The sequence below is a fragment of the Pholcus phalangioides genome, unplaced genomic scaffold (genome assembly GCF_987345545.1).
Source record: "Pholcus phalangioides strain wild (caught in Gottingen) unplaced genomic scaffold, Ppha-v1.0 ptg000018l_1, whole genome shotgun sequence".
NCBI classification, from domain to species: Eukaryota; Metazoa; Arthropoda; class Arachnida; order Araneae; family Pholcidae; genus Pholcus; species Pholcus phalangioides.
This window is the reverse complement of record NW_028301611.1, coordinates 21,305,282-21,323,015: the sequence shown is the minus strand read 5'-3', so window position 1 is coordinate 21,323,015 and position 17,734 is coordinate 21,305,282. Positions and strand designations below refer to the sequence as shown.

The 17,734-nt window shown below is 33.1% G+C and overlaps 1 protein-coding gene and 1 non-coding gene across 3 annotated transcripts in view; one reads left to right on the top strand and one right to left on the bottom strand.

The window, feature by feature from the left end:
* Positions 1-1,691: 1,691 nt before the first annotated feature.
* The window catches only part of LOC149072062 (uncharacterized), a 59,115-nt gene continuing 43,072 nt past the window's right edge, over positions 1,692-17,734 (top strand). The window contains exons 1-4 of one of the 2 annotated variants that reach the window (XR_016194553.1): positions 1,692-2,006; positions 3,504-3,608; positions 7,389-7,420; positions 13,330-13,515. Coding sequence is in view for 1 of the 2 variants with exons in the window: in XM_089247666.1 (XP_089103792.1) it covers positions 2,004-2,006; positions 3,504-3,608; positions 7,389-7,420; positions 13,330-13,510 (321 nt within the window). In the remaining variant the exon portion in view is untranslated. Of the gene's footprint in view, positions 2,007-3,503; positions 3,609-7,388; positions 7,421-13,329; positions 13,658-17,734 lie in introns of those variants that run through there. The other variant, XM_089247666.1, reaches the window with a different exon arrangement.
* Positions 11,742-11,815, bottom strand: TRNAT-GGU (transfer RNA threonine (anticodon GGU)). The gene has a single exon. It is a non-coding gene; the product is annotated as a tRNA-Thr (tRNA).

Genomic DNA, 17,734 nt, shown 5'->3' with positions numbered 1-17,734 from the left:
TCTAATCTGTCGCTATTGGTATTTCAGAGAGTTTGGCATTTATGATACTGGAATTAATAATGTTGATATTCTTGAGATATTAATGTTTTGATTTTTTTATAGGCTTTGTAGCAAGACTGTTGGGAATTTCTATTATGACTGTCCCACACTGGCTGAAAGGCCTAGTGTGGCTGATGAGGCCTGATATTGGCCGAAACAGTCAGTGATTACATAATTGCTGGAATAAGTTTGTACGATTTCTTTTTCCTTTCAGATTAAGTTCTTTAATATATTCTTATCGTAGAAACATTTTAATGATTAAACATATCTTAATGGTACACAATATTGTTATCTTTTCCTTTCATAGTGGAATTTCATTGAATATCTTTAAGCAATCGTGTGTTTATAAATTTTCAATAGTGTATTGCATAGATACAAGACAAATACATCGAACAGACAGTTTCTTGTATGAAATTCTTGATGGAATTATGTAAGTGTGAGTATAAATGATACACTAAATTTTAATGATAAAACATTATCTAAGCCATTATATTCAAATCATACTAAAGATTAGTGTATACCTCCATAAAATGGTATTTCATTCAAATCCTGTTGCTTTCATTTCATTGACCAGTTTATGCATCAAGTTATGTTGGGATGGTTTTTTGAGGAGGCGGATCTATTACTTTTTGTTCTATGTGTTGGTTATTGTTAATCAGGCAGATAACCTAGGAACACGTTGCTTCTTAAAAACTCTCTACACAAGAAGTATTTACTTGAGCAAAGATTTTTTTTTTATGTATTTTCATGGAAGTATTGGATGGATACAGTTTGGAGAAACTGGTTGTTTCTTCTGTTGGCAAAAAAATAATATTAGTTGGATGCTTGGAAATTTTTATTTTTCGCCTCCTAAACGTTTTATTTCAGTTCAGAATGATAAAAATCCAGGGGATCTCTAAACATAATATCTGTTGCTTGCAGGGGCGTAGCCAGAAATTTCGTTCGGGGGGGGGGACCAAAGTGACAGAACAATGGATTTGGCCATCTTTTTCCCTTTTTTCGGTCATTTTCTCACATTTCGGGGGGGGGACCAGACCCACAAGTCCCCCCCCCCCTCGCTACGCCCTTGGTTGCTTGGGAGTAGTGTTTGTAAACACATAGGTGTCCATCTGCGCCAACTCGACAGAAGCGCCATCTGTCGCGTATGATTGAGCTAAACCGGACTTTCATAACAATTCTGCATCAATTAATTTTTCACATGCTTTCGGTAAAGGACGAATTTTGCCAGGAAACACCAAATGAATGAAAAAAAAGTTTGCTAAGACCCTGCGTCCCTATCTTTTTTTAAGTAAGGAATCAAGGAGGAAATCAACTCCGTTTACTAAGCAAAGTTGACCAACGCGTCCCTTAACGGCCATATATGTGAATAGAATATATTAATATTTCACACTGCCATCTATTGTTGAATCATAAAGGGGCATATCATTGTGTTTTTATCATATGTGTTAGCGCCATCTAGTACTCTGTACAGGTAGAAGTATATACCCAAAATTACTTTTAGAAATAGAGTTTCAGCGCCATCTATTCATTTCAGTTCAATAGGTTAGAAGTTTTTTATATCAAATGTTTTAGCGCCACCTAATGTGCCTATCATATTTCCAACTTATCAAATTTGTACTGCGCCATCTGTTTTTTAGGAGTAGTAGAGAATATAAATTTCACCCATGATATATCAAATATCTTAGCGCCATCGATTATAACAGGTCGTGTCAGACATTGTTCATATATTTTTAGCGCCATCTGCTCGTCCGCAAAATATATATTTGTATATTGACGGTGTTTGTCTTTTAGCGCGATCCCGCCACTTTTTACGATCCAAGATGGCCGCTGCTGTTGTGGGAGCGAACAAAATGGTGCTAGTGCTGTTTCGGTACTAATATCTCCTTTCTCATGAGACAAACGGGTCTGTTCCGTTCAACGATGCGATCGTCAACATTTGGTGACTGTTTTCATGAGTAATAATCATGGTAACATGTGTTTACTTATTTTCCCCTCCCTTATGTAGTGCACATTAATTGGACTTATACCCTCGGTGTTTGGGCTGGTTACGTTCAGCGGGAGTGACAGAAAATAACCATAAACAGTTGTATTCTAGTCAACTCAGTGTGTGTGTGTGTGGGGGGGGGGTGTCTCGTCCACTGAGAGATTCCTGGCGTAATTTTCTAAATCAACTCCATAATGTCTGTTTCTTCTTTATTTCCGTATAAATTTCAGTGCTTCCCCTGCAAATTCTACATGTGCCGAACGTGTCATTGATGGGTTTATCGTGGAAAAACTGTTCCAACTCGAATTGCAGAAGCTTTTGGTCTACGTTGCTTATAATGATGTTGTTTTCTACATCTTGATCATTATGTTGGTATCATTTCAGGTGTAGCCAGTTTCTTCCTCTCAATTTCTGAACTGTTCATTTACCCAAGAGAACTCGCTAGGTTTGCTTGTGCTGAGAACTCGGGTTTGGAGAAAAACTCGCACTTATTGACTGTATGTGATAAACTGATCCTTACCGCCATTTAAAGCGCACTGATTAGACAAGAGCGGAAACTCTGATCTTTTTCAGTTTTGAGCGTGAAGTGAAATATTTTACGGCATGACAGTAAAATCTCCTCACACAGTGAGTCGTCCTGGGTTAATGCTCTAATTTCATCTATGTCCATGTTATTGAACCCTTTTCTATTGATCTGTTAGCTTCACTAATAGCTCCATATAAATGCATCTGACATATGTTTTCGTCGAAAGTTCTTTCAACATGAGTTGACAGTTTCCATCTTTATTGGATTCCACAGTTCTATCAATGACATTACATCAATGCATTTACATTTTCTTTGATAGCTTGCACAATCATCATAGAGTAATGCTTAGTGTATAGTCCTTTAAGCCCGAGCTCGAACGATCATGCAGGTGAAATAAACATTCATGTTTTCGAAAGTTTCCCGGTCTTAAAGGGATATCAAGTTATAAATGTTCATACAACTACCAAGGAATCTGCTGAATGCTAGATATTAAGTTAGGAGGCATGTTGTTCAGGGCCATTGTCTGGTATTCAAAGAACTTTTAATGTAACTGTGACTTCAGACTTTTAAAAATGATGGTTGTGGTATGCAATATATCAGTTGCATACCTTTTTAATCGCAACCACAGAAAAATAGTTGTTTAAACAAGACACGTGTAGATCGCATGATGTGAAACTTTGGAAGGTGTAGCTATAACAACGGCAATAACATTTTGAGTTTTTTTTACAATGTATCTGATTGTAAATTCATTAATGCAGTAATAAGGGGCAACCACAACAATCAAGCTAACTAAAGTCAATATTGCAGATTTTCCTTGTAAATTTTCCCTTTCAGAAACAAGTCTTTCAGAAACATTTTCAGAAGCACTACAAAAACATTTAGTTAAGATGCACAATTTATGTTTTGTTTTATATCCTTTGATCCTGAATGTTCATATGTATATTTTTCTCATAGCTTTCAGAGTTTGTTGGTGCATCATTATATGTTCTACTTGTGAACTACAACAATAGCTACATTTCCAATAACTGGTTTCCATTTTGCAAGCTGATTATACAAAGGGTATGTAAAAAATAATTCAACTAACATTTATTTTATGTCTAATGTAGTATCTGAAGATAAACTTTTATGTGCCATATGTTTATCCATTTGTTTCTTTTTTACTTCCTTCTCTTGGTTTTTGGGTGTGGTAGCCCAGGTCGGTAATATAGCCTCGCCGAAAATACCAATGGATGTTTAGAGGTGTCGCTAGTTTCATACCTGGTTCATCCTTGTCAGAAACTTTCATGAAGCTCGGAGGTAACAGAAACAGCAACATGATCATAGAAAAATATTGCTGCAACAGGGAGTCCCACACTGAAGAGTTAATGCAGTAACCTCTCTGTCAGAGTAAAAAACAAAACCACTTGGAATCTGCAATAAGTTGTTAGTCCTGCTCTAATTTGTGTGCAGAAAATGACAGTGGTGCAACAAAAATTAATCAATGATCAATTACTCTTGGTTTTTGATGAAAAATTCAATAAATCTCCCCAGGAGAAAAAAATGAGAGTATAATTCAGAAACCAGTCTTTCAAAATTCTCTTCAGCAGTAGTCTTTGTATTCAATTTTGAAACTCATAGATAAACCTATCGATTTTTAAATTGTTGCAATAGATATTTAGTAGGGTTGTTAATAAATGGAATAGCTTACCCTCGTGTGTCGTGAATTCTAACACAATTGACATGTCTCGATAAACATATTGGGGTAAATTGAGAAGCTACCCTTGCTTAGAATAAGACAACTATAAATATTTTTTATGAGTGTTGTATAATATTTTATCATATAGGCCTATGTATAGTTTTTAGTTTTTAAAAATTGTGACATCCATATTTATTATTGGCATCCTTTTCTCAGCCACTTCTGTTCGACATTGTATTTATATATTTTCGAAAATATGTCACAATATTTTAACGTAATACGTATGAAAAATATTTCAAACCAAACAGTATACAGAGATGCCATTGACACATTATAACGCATCAAATAGCCAGAATTTCGGAAAATGACGCGTAAAAACTTTGTTCACTTTCCTAGTTCTAAGAAAAAAGTAGATTGAAAAATCTCCCCAACTTTTTTCTTCTCTTCTTTTTTATCGTGTATCATGATCGTGCGACCTTGAAAAACTGGTTTTACTACTTTGTACACTACTGTATTGATTTACACGCGGGTTGTTGAAGAATAAGATGAGGGATATTTGGTTTACTAGTAGACAATGAAAGTAAATGAACCTTTTTGGGTAGAACATGTTTTTAGAAATGAATTTACTTGATTCACACAGATACCTTCTTCTCTTACCCAGAACATGACCCACCACCCAGTCTCAACCAAGAAATATAAGCAGGTGATCAGAGACCCGGAGCATACTGGAAGAAAATTCATGGAGATACCAGTGAATTATGGGGGCGGCATAATTTTTTTCAAGATAAATTTTTTTTGAGAGGGACCCACTTTCACTCATGAAGGACCCAGGTAAATTAGAGTCCAGTGCATCTCTGAGTATATTCAATTTCATTAATCAAATATAATTTTAATGCATGCTAGGCTAGTCATGGTCAGACATAATAAAGAATGTATTAGACATGTACAAGCTTATGTCAGATAATTTTGAACTAAAGAAATTTAATTTACCCATTTTGCTCAACGAAACCCACCTAAGCTCTGGTTTTTTAGACTTTTGGACAGTTATCTGTAGTTCATTATGAATAATTCAATATTAAGCTCACATTTCCCTTATTTGCACAACTGCAGAAGGACTAACTTTAATTTCGACAATTGCTATGGTTCCTGGTGTGCATTAGCATGCACAAAGGGGGGTTTTGGGGTTCTAACCCCCCCCCCCCCCGTCAAGTTGAGACCATAGTCTTGTTTTGCCAGAAAAAACTTAAACCCCCCTTGAGAAGAAGACAAAAAATGTAAACCCCATTCCTTGAGAGAATTCTGCATACGCCTATGCTGGTGTGTGTGCGCATCTCAACATAAATGAATATGTATGACTGCTGTTGCACCCTTGAATATTGTAGTGATTAGATTTGTTTTATTATTTAGGGTATTCGGCCCTAAAGGTTGTCTTTTTGTATTATGTAACTGTTGTTTTAGACTAGTGTTTCCTAACCAGGTGTGTGGGAGAGCATTTTTGGGGTGCAAGACGAGAAAAAAAATTCAACTGTCACTGATTTAAAAAATTAATAAATTAATTAAATAAATTAAATAAATATAATTAAAATTTTAATTATAAAATTAAAATGATGATGAAAATTGAATTTTCCAATTCGTAAAAAAATGTGAATCATTTCAATATCTCAATATATTTTATTTCCCATATCTCATCTTCTGACTTTTGCATGCCGAAATGTGGCATGCTACTTTTTTGCTGTAAAAGTTTTTTTTTTTGGATTAGCAATCGTACCTGTTTTCCATTTCGGTAGAGGAAAACAATACCATTATGCTTTTTTAGACTGAACACAACACATGAAACATACAATCAAAAAGGGAAAATACACAAAACAATAAAACTCCATGCAAAGTAACATTACGATGACACAGACACTCTGATCGCAATTGACTGATCGTCCTTCCAGTGAGTCAATATCGGTTTAATTAAAGAGTTAATTGAATTATGCAAGTCTTGTTACAGTATTAATTGGTTAATATTTTATAAAGTAATTTATATACAGTCAAACCTTGTTAGTGCGTCACCCGGTTAACACGTCACTCCGCTTACCGGGTCACTTTTTGGAACTCCCAATTGGAATAAGCACAGCTATGGCCTACTCCCCTTACTAAGTCATGTTTTTGCTCTCCCAAGAGTGACTCATTAACGAGGTTTGACTGTACATATATATTAATATTTTTTAACTGAGCAAAGAAAATATACATATATATATATGTATATATTTAAATATAAACATATAAAATTAGTCAGTTGACGAACACAGAATTCACGTACAATGTGTATTCACATGTATTTCACATTGATTACATGAATGGTTGTAGTTTTTATGTTTTTAGTATGAATTATTTTAATTGTGTTGTTTTATGATAAATTATTATTATTATTATGCATTCTAAACTATTGTTTATTTTAAGAATATAAATATATTGTGATTGGATCTTATGTTATTATTTATATGATTAGTTGCATGGTATTGGTTCATTACTTTCGGGGCAGTATATCTATAACTCTTTTAAAATAGCGTTTTATTTGTTTTCGGCACTTGATATAAGTTAATCAATCGAGGTCAGGTTCTATTTTGGTTCGTTTTTATAACCATTTATTGTTTAAGAATGAGAATTTTATTGATCTTTAAATATAGCTTTGTCTTAGTTTGTGACATTCTGTTATAGAGTTTTTTGCTGTAATGTTTGTTATTTGAGATCTTATTCTATTATATATATTATCTAGTTTTTGTATATTTGTTTGTTTCATGAGCACCTTCCCAAGCATTGATTCCATATGTTACTATTGAGTATATTCAAGCATAAAATAAATTGTTTACAAAGTTATTGTCGATTGTTTTTTAATCTATATAAAATGACTGCATATGTTCTTAATTTCTTTATTATTTTTTCACATTGCGTGTTCCATTTTAGGTTATCTTGTATTATTATTCCTATGTAGTTATATTCATGAACTCTATCAATTTCATTGCGAAATATTTTGGCATGGGCAGTGATCATGGATTTTTATGTTTGTTAAATTATTTATATTTCTTGTTTTTAAGCAAATATATTTGGTTTTTGTATATTTAATTTTAAGTTATTAAGTTTTGTATAGTTAATTAAGTTTATTTTCCTTCATCCAGGTGTTGATTTTGTGTAGGTTGTTTAACTCTAGGTATGTTTGATTTTTTTATCTATTTTAACTGCTGGTTTTCTATTAAAGTAATATGTTTTAAACCAGTTTAATGTATTACCTCGTATATCAGCTAATGAAAATTTCTCTGTTGGTATCCTTAAATCCACATAGTCAAAAGCTCTTTTTAAATCGAGAAAAACTGTTATTGAATATCTTTTATGGTTAATCTGGTATTTAAATAATTACTAAGTTCTAAAATGGCTATTTCTGTATTTTTATTTTTTTGAAACCCATATTGGTTAGGTGCTAGAAAGTTCTGATAATTTAGGAAATGTTTTTATGTCTTATGAACTGTTTTTTCATACACTTTTCTATTACTTTTGAAAAAATGGGAACAATTGATATGTGCCTGTAGTTTAATAAGTTATCTGTCTCTCCTGTTTTATAAATGGGATGTACTATGGCATATTTTAACTCACTATTAAAGAATCCATTTAGTATGAATGAATTGATTAGGTTTCTTAATATATCCATGTGATAATATGCTTTTATTTTCAACATCTTAGGGTTTATTTGGTCATATTCACTTGCTTTGTTATTCCTTAATTTTATTATCTCATCAATCTCACTATCATTAATTTCGAAAAAATACATCGTGTTAGAATTAGCTATTGTTTGCTCCTCACAATCGCAGTCTGTGCCTAATTCCATCTCTTATGTTTCTTTAAAGTTCTAGTTGAATTTTTTCCCTAGTATTTTATTGCTGTCAGAGATTAGAAGTGTATTGTGCTTTACATTTTTATTTAGAACATTGTGATTGATACATTTCCATTGCTGTTTCTTATTATTCTCACATGCCCTAAATTTATTCCCTGTTTTATTTTTTTAATATACATTTTCAGATTTTGATTATATTTCTTGATTTGAATTCATATGAAACAATATTTGGGTGGTTTTTATATTTTTTGTACAATCTTTCTGTATAATTTATTCTTACTATTTCCTTAGTGATATAATTGTTTTTACTTTTTTTAGTTTCATTTTAACTTGTTTTGTCCAGAGATTAGAATTTGATGTTATAATATCTGAAAATCGTTTGTATTTATTTTCTAAACATCTTTCCTCTAGGACACTAACCAAATTTATATTTGCAATAAAATCTTCAAATTTATTGTAATTTATTATATTTAAATGTTTGTTTTGATCAGGGTTGGCAGGTTTTTGACGGTTCAAACTGCAGTTTAAACTTCCACGTCAAAAACGTCAAATATTGCTTTTCGATATAAAAATTCCCATTGGAAATGCACACGTTAAAAGCATGAATTGCACGTTAAAAGCACGTTAAATTGCATAAATGTTTAATGTTATACAAAGAATAAATATTTAATATAATTCTAAAATAATTTTCTACTCTCTACAGAATTATTTTGGACAATATATATGTTTTTTTTCTTATAAAATTTTAATAAAGCATAACATGACCATTGAAGGGAAAACTGTGGAACGATTTGACATTCTTTGACTCAAGATTATTCTTGACCTTCCAAAATTTCTTCAACTCCTTATATATGTTTGTATTGATATAAACCGTCTGCTGCCCTCTTTTTACAACAGATAAGTGTTTAAAAAAGTTTATTACGTCATGTATGTAATGTTGATTTCTGTTATTATTAAATTATCTAGATAACCACCGATACTTAAAACGATACTCTTATTGCGCATAACATTGAAATATATCTAGCGATCAAAATACTAAATTGTAGGACTAAAATGTCATTTAATTTGGCAATGCTAGCTTGTATGCCAAACTTAGTTTATTCTTACTTTTGCACTATATTGTACACTTACTAGCATTTTTAATGCAATGGTTTTCCAATTGAAGCTGTATTAAAACGTGCAAACAAATCAAGTCTTGTCAGCTTTGCTTTGGTTGAAAATAATTTTTAAAACTCTGAGTTTATACAACCTGATCTAAGAAATTTTTAGGTGAAAATAAATGAGTTTAATTAGTGCATTATATAACAGATGCTGCATGAGAATTTTTATATGGAATAAAATTTTGGGCAATGAGAAAATTTAAAATATCAAAATAGATATTTTCCTTCAGTAATTATCATTCTGGATAAAAACCCATTAATCTAAATAAAAGTAAGTGTTTTGTTATTTAACATATCTATCAAGTTAATAAAAACTATGTGACATCATTGATAGTAAGCAGGGCTCCCACTCGTCCTACTTTTCCTACTTTTTGGTAAAATGTCCTACTTTTGTCCTACTTTCTAGTTTTTTCTTACTTTTCCTACTTTTTTACCAAATCCTATCGACAAAATTTGTGTAATTGATTTTAATTGAGCAGGAAACTATTAATAAATTGCCAAATATTAGAAATGTTGGAGAATGCAATTAATGATTCGGCCAAAGCAGAAATTGTATCATTTTAAAGGTAATTTGGAGGGGGGGGGGGGGGTTATGTGGACCATTTGATTGATAAATTTTTCATTTGCTTAGTTTGAGGGTTCAACAAGTATAGTAGTCATTAAAAACTCCTGTCTAGATGGAAAAATGATTTTGTATTTATTACTTCATAGTCTTGGCCAGTAACTTCCATCATTCTAAATTATGGTGCAAATAGGTGAAACAACAGTTTGCATTTCAAAGCAGTTGGATACATAGGCGTATTCTAGGCTTGGTGATTCTGATGCTACCCAATAGCATGCAGTTGTCTTCTGTATTTTTAAGGCATGAAGAGGCACAAAAAATATTTACAATGCTCAGCAAAGAGCTAGAAATGGAAGTGCTTCATTTGTCAAAAATGATTACACTGGCATTGAACAGTGAAATGTGAACAAAACAGTAAAATTTAAAAGTGATGAACAACGCAGTAAAACTATCTGGTTCACCTTGCCTTATTTACATTGGATCTTGTAATTTACACATTTTGCATTGTGCTTTCGAAAGTGGTCTCGAAGGTGCTGCCTCATTCTTAAAAAAACTTACGTCTTCAAAATTTTCTGTGCCTTGTCAAAGAGAGTTGACAAGCTCTTCACTTTGGAAGACTCCAAAAAAAGAATGTAATATATATATGAGGAGAGACAGCAAAGAATTATCTGTGGTTGCTAGTGCACTGTTTTAGCCAAAAATTGGTTTTGTAACCAAGTTATTTGTCATTTTGTTTTGGCTTGACTGAAATAGTGCTAGGGGAAAAAAAATTAATTCAAAATTAAATTATTTATACTATATATTACTATTTTTTAAATTATTTAATTTTTTTTTTCCATTATGCTATGATTATGTTGTCTAAGGGGGGTTACCCTCCCCCATCCTACTTTTTAGTCCTGCGTTTTCCTACTTTTTCTTATTTTTTGAGTGGGAGCCCTGAGTAAGATTTTGATAGTTTTAATAGAGTTAGTTTCTGGGGTGAAAAACCTAACCCTGATGCCCTATCATACATATTTTGAATAAGCAGTTCTATTCCAATTAGCAAATTGAACACAGGTAATGAGTAGCTTAGATAAATAAACCACAAAATAAGCTGCTCAAGCAGAAGTGAGAATTATTTTAAAATGATTAAATTAAAGATAGACACTCATATTTCATTTATGTCATCATACGATAAAGAAGAAAACTCTTTTTCTTGCAAGACCTCTTGAAGAAGCGTATATCAAATCTGTTTGCGAATAGGAATAATAATAAAAAAATGAAACTTCTGTTTAAAAAGGGTAATGTTTGAGTGAGAAAGGCGTATCCTTTCACCACCCACCCTGAAGACATAGCAGCAAAAATGCTTTGACCGATCTTTAAAATTTTTTTTTTCCCATCTTCCAGATAACTTTGAAATAATATGGAATAAATATTTGAAAAAAATAAAAATTATGAGGTATTTTATGGTATGTATTACAGTCCAAACGACAAAGGACTGTATTTTTGGTGGTGTTGCACAGTAAGAAAAGGTGAAATGTTCTTCAACCAATCATTTTGGGCATCGCATACATGTTTTTATTTACATCAGGACCCAAGTTAGAACAAACAGAGTATACTAATGTATTGTTTTTCAAGTTTTTTATATTCAATTCTAATTCTTCATTGAAGAAAGATATAAGAATGTGATCGATATAACAATAATATAGCCTATCTATCATAATCTGGAAGTCCAATACATAATTCTTCACCCGAGACAAATTTTGAATGGTTTTTCCTTCACAGATTTTATTTTGTTATTTATATAAACCATTCACCTAAACTATTAAACTATTTAGTGGTTTAGAGAGATATAGATGGCTTCTTTCTCAGCTAGAGATATCAAGGAAACAGTTATTTTCCGGATATTATGCTGAGGTGAGCTCGGAAAGAAAAGTCATCACGTCTCCGCCGGGACTCGAACCCAGGCCCTCTTGCATACCAGGCAAGCATGCTACCACCTACACCACTGGAGACACATGAATCTGCCTTCCTAATTTTACGCACTGTGTCGTGAGGCGCTTCCTTGATATCTCTAGCTGAGAAAGAAGCCATCTATATCTCTCTAAACCGTCCCACCCGGGGGCCATTTCCTGAAGTTAAGAAAAGCTATTAATGCCTCTACTTCAGCGCCTCACGACACAGTGCGTGAAATTAGGAAGGCAGATTCATATGTCTCCAGTGGTGTAGATGGTAGCATGCTTGCCCGGTATGCAAGAGGGCCTGGGTTCGAGTCCCGGCGGAGACGTGATGACTTTTCTTTCCGAGCTCACCTCAGCATAATATCCGGAAAATAACTGTTTCCTTAATGTTTAGTGGTTTGTTTACAGTGGTACCTCGTGTTATTAGCATGTTGTGCTTAGTTTTGATACTGTCGTGAACACATGACTCAGGAAAAATGTCAGAAAATTGAGTCAAGTGTCAAAGAAACATTAATTTATAGTTGCGGCTGGAATCAATAAGTGTAGAACTATTCAATGAATCTTCTTTTCTCTCCAAATTTCAAAAATATTAAAAAAAAACAATTTTTTTAATGTTTTGTGTTAGAATTAATTTAAAAAAAAAGTGAAGCCGAAATTAAATATTAGCCATAGCTGAAAAGACATTAGAAAATAAGTGAAAGAATTCATGAAAGTTAATTATTGGATAATTAATGTAAAAAAACATGAATTTTCTAACGTAGAAAATGTATTAATGATGCGTGGGAAGGTAAGTTGCATTGCTTTGGGGGTGCGAGAAGGAAAAAAGATAGCTGTTTTAGAGCTATATATTGTCTAATGTTGGTAATATTTTTATTTAGATGAAAATCACTTAATTTTTTAACCACAGAATGATGTAATTTTTACATTAAGCTACTTGTTTTTGTATCAAAAACATGAAGCTTTTGGTCCTTCAAATATAGCCTATAGATCAGTGCTTCTCAAAGTGCGCATCATAGCTCTAAGGAGCGTCGTGGCAAGCTAAAGATATTCATTTGAGTTGCTATTAATTCTTTGAAGCAGTTTTTTTGGGAAAAATATGTACTAAACTATTTTGAGGCACCACAGATGGATCATGAATTTGGCCGGGTAGCTACGGGTGACAAAACACTGACATCCACTGCTATACATTAGAAATATTTTATTTCGAATAAGCAGTTTCCTAAACAGTACATTACTTGTACAATGTTGCATCTTGCAACACCCTGAAGCAGAATATGTCGAAAACTGTGAAGTACATTGCAGCACAGTCTTGAGAATTTTAAGAAAAAGACTCTTCTGTGTAAAAGCACTATTATTTAAATTTTTACAGTAGAACATTTTCAGTTGAGAGGGCTCAATGCAGAAAAATGCAAAAGATTCTGCTTTGAGGTTTCAACATCTGTTTTATTAAGTAAAGATACAACAAAATTGTTCAATCACAGCTGTCATGAGAGTATTTCCTGTAAAATTGAATCTCAAGAGATTGCTTTCGTTCTGAATATTAAAAAAAGTTTTTTTATTTTATCATAGGTTTCAAAGTTTGTTGGTGCATCATCAGCAACTTCCAGCTGCATATCTGCATTCATGTTCTGCCTATAGAAGTCGGATAGCAGAAATGATTTGTAATGATGTATGTTATGCTCTATTCCTTGTGAAACTACAGCAACATCTGCATCTCCAAATTGGTTTCCATTTGTCAAACAGAATGTAAAGAGGGTATGTATAAAATATTCCAACTGATGTGATGTGAAATTCACAAACACATTTTTTATTGATAATGTAACACTTCATGATAAACTTTTATGTGTAGGTTATAGGTTTGCCTATAATGTTATTCTACTTACTCTTTTTATATATAACCTGCTATGATTTTGATGAAAGTTTCAAAAACATCCCCATGATAAAAATGACAGTATCATCCAGAAACCAGGTATTGGAAATCAGCTAAAAACAGTTTAGACTAGCAATACACAACAATGCAATGCCATACACGATATTTGTTATAATCTTACTGCCAAACAGGCAGTTGTGTTAAAATTCTGTTTTTTCTTTTAAACATTAACTGTAAATGTGTGGCTATTATTATCCTGTACCCTATAATACAAAATAATTCTCTTTAGTACAATGATCTTATATGAAAAGTATTATATAAACTAAAACTTAACATTCAAAAAACAAAATACATCTATATGAAAACAAGAAACACGACTATCAATGAAAGCGTACACCTAAAAATACATAATCATTGTCACTGTCAAGATAATAGTGATTGCTATTGCCAAGAAATATAAAAAGTTCATGAGTACAATTATCTGGGTATAACAATATAACATGACCTTGAATGCAACTCGCAGTGTGATATTTTAGAAAATATGCAATAATCATATATAAAATAAAAAATTAATCGATGAAAAATTTTGGAAGACTTATTTTATGCATGGATTTATTTAATTATTAATTATGCAATTTGTGTTTGGGGTGGAGCATACTATGACAGTATCCAGAAATTAGATAGCATGTATGATAGAATAAGATCTCAAATAATAACAGATAGTACGAAAATACAGTGCCACACTATATCTCTGAGACAAAACTACATATGTAGAATGAATGATAAAATTTTCACAAGTAAATGAAAAATATTTAACAAAAAATCGAAATAGAACCACAGGTAGATACAATAGAGTATATCAGGTACCGAAGCCTATTAAAACACTGTATAAAAAGAGCTTTTCCTACATAGCCCCTAAAGTTTTAAGCTTATTTTATACTGAAAATCAAATTAGCAATAGAAAAAACATAAATCATATAGTATTTGACTTTGTTAAAAATAATGATTATGAAATGATTTTAACAAATACGCTATAATCAGATTTAAAGTAGTTTTGTGCAATGTGTACGAAAAGAGAAAGAAATTGTAAAATGATGAACGGACATATATGGTTGTTATTGTGCATATAAGTATACATAGATACATGTGTATGTATGGTGTTACATGTAATGTACTAACTGATATTTATAATACGTAATTTAATAATATAACGGGATTATGACTCTCAAAATGAGAAATCTAACATCTTAACGTATACCGTAATCGTAAATATATAAATAAAAATACAATATAACATATGTCTAATCTTTATACAAGCTGTTGTCTGAAACATGTAATTATAACCCCCTTTAGACCTGCTGGAAGGACTTTTAAGTCCCTTGGGGTCACAAAGTGTTTGTATTCATGTGTTTTTATGTTTGTACCTATGTGTATGTTTGTATTTGTATATATGTCTGTGTTTCTGTGATTTGTTTATTAAAAAAAGTATCAAAAATTAAATTTTCATGAAAAAAAAAGAAGACCAGTGTGTCTTAAAAAAAACAGAATGGTAAGCAAGGCAGAGGAAATATCAACATCATACAGTAGACTTGCATGAGTGTGGTGCACCTTTTTATAACTCGCCCTGTTTCCAGTTAGGGTGCTACTTGACTACAAGTTTTTCTGTAGAAGTGACAACAGTTTACCTTTTCTTCTCCAGGCATCAAAGATCAAAGTCAAACACATGCGATGACAGATTTTGTTGATTTCTTTGTAAAAAAACAAGTGGCTGAGCTGAGATCAGTTGTTGTAGTTACTTGCCCATCATTATATTGGACAAAAAATGACATGGTATAAATAGAAAAAATTTCGGGACCTGTCATAACTGTAGTGTATTTAGATTTGTAAACAATAAATAACGACTAAATATATGGACAATGAGACAGACTCAAGACGTGCTGCGTCCGTTTTTCAACTGAACATCTTTACTCTACCAAACATAAACAAAAACATTGTGTTGCCACACACTTGCAACTAATAATAAGGATGAACTACATAATCGATATACAATCGATATATCATAATAGAGAGAGAGATATCATATTCCTCCCCCTTTACAAATTGAGCCTTTCTGGAGGTTTTATATTTCTTCGGGTTCGTCGCACAGCTAATGGTGTGTCTGGGGACTTCAACACAGGATCATGTCCTTTAACAGCAGTTGGTTGTGTCATGGTTGAACTTTCCACCTCTGGGGATGGAACATCAGTGTCTTGAAGTGATGGTGCTTGCATTGGTTCAGGAGTTACTTCCTGTGATGGCGTTGGTATTATCGCTGGAGTTAACGCTATGCTTGGTCCAACTGGACGAATCTGGTCACTGTGTCTTCTCCATAGCTGATTTTGTACCGATATAGTATACTGTAGTTCCCCGTCGCTGGAAACAATAGCACCAAAAACCCACTTTTTATATGGAGATCTGTAGTCTCTTACAGCCACTTTTTGTCCCACCTCGTAAACATGATCAAGAAATGTAACTCTCTTTCTGGTCTTCGCTTCTACTTCTCTGACTATGTCAGGCCGTGATAAGTCCAATCTCGTGTGCAATTCCCTTTTCAAAAATAATGACGCTGGACTATATCCAGTAGAAACCTGAGGTGCTCTTCTATAGGCTAGAAGAAAGATATTGAGAGCTTTCTGTTCCGGTAGGTTTTTACTTTTGAGACATCGTAATGCTTGCTTCAAGTTGAAAACATGTCGTTCCGCCTGTCCATTTGAAGCTGCATGATAAGGTGGTGAAGTGAGGTGTTGTATTCCACATGACTTCAGAAACTGTTGCATCTCTTCCCCCACAAACGTACTTTGATTGTCAGAGACTATGGTACCTGGCATTCCATAACGTGTAAACAAAGAGTCCAGAATACTGATCAATGTCTTAGAGTTCATGTTAGGAACAATGTAAATTTCTGGCCATTTGGAATGAGCATCCACAATAAGTAAGTACGTCTTGTTCCCATACATATCATAATCTATATGAATTCTTTCCCACGGTTTTGAAGGATATTCCCAGTAATGAATGTCATTTTTAGGTGGAGAATCTTTGAACTGAGCACAGCTAGGACAATTTCTGCAAAGTCTTTCAATATCTGTGTCAATTTTTGGCCAGTACACATATGATCTTGCTAACGCTTTCATTTTCACAATTCCCAGGTGACCCACATGTAGCTCTTCCAAGATTGAATTTTGAAATTTCTTGGGTATGTAGACTCTAAGTCCATTCATGATGCACCCACCTTGTAAGGAAAAGTTTCTATCTCTTGCACCTAAAGTGATACCTTGGCGTAATTTTTCCAATGTCTGCCTCAATTCAGGGTCTTGAGATGAAGCGATAGCTATTTCTTTGTAGTCATAGGAAGTTTTGACATGTGTTCCAGGTGATGCAATGAAACACTGTCCATTGAAAACAGTTCTTCACAAGCAAGTGGAAATCGTGACAGACAATCTGCATTTCCATTATTTTCAGATTTCCTGTAACAAATGTCAAATTGAAAATTTTGCAGGAATAGAGCATAGTGAAGTAAGCGTGTAGCACATAATCCTGGTAACTTTGATTTTTTTTCCAAATATGTGTATCAATGGTTGGTGATCTGTGATCAATGTGAATCTACGTCCCATCAAATAATAATGAAATTTTTCGATCCCCCATTTTATGGCTAGTGCTTCCTTATCAATTTGGCTATAGTTCCTTTCGCTATTAGTCAAAGTACGGGATGCAAAAGAAATTGGGCATTCTGATCCATCAGGAAGCATATGCGAGATGACGGCACCCAGTCCTCGAGGCCCTGCATCCACAGCTAACACAATTGGCTTTTGTGGATCATAGTGTACCAGAATTTTGTCCGACGCAATTTCTTCTTTGATTTTCCTGAAGCTTCCCTCACATGCTTGAGACCATTTAAATTTTGTATCCTTCTTTGTGAGATCATGTAAGGGTGCAGCAATTGCAGATAGTTGAGGAAAAAACTTTGTATAAAATGTAGCCATTCCGAGAAAAGATTTCAATTCTTTCACGTTAGAAGGTCTTTGAATTTTCAAAATAGCTTCTACTTTGGCACTGGATTTCTTCACA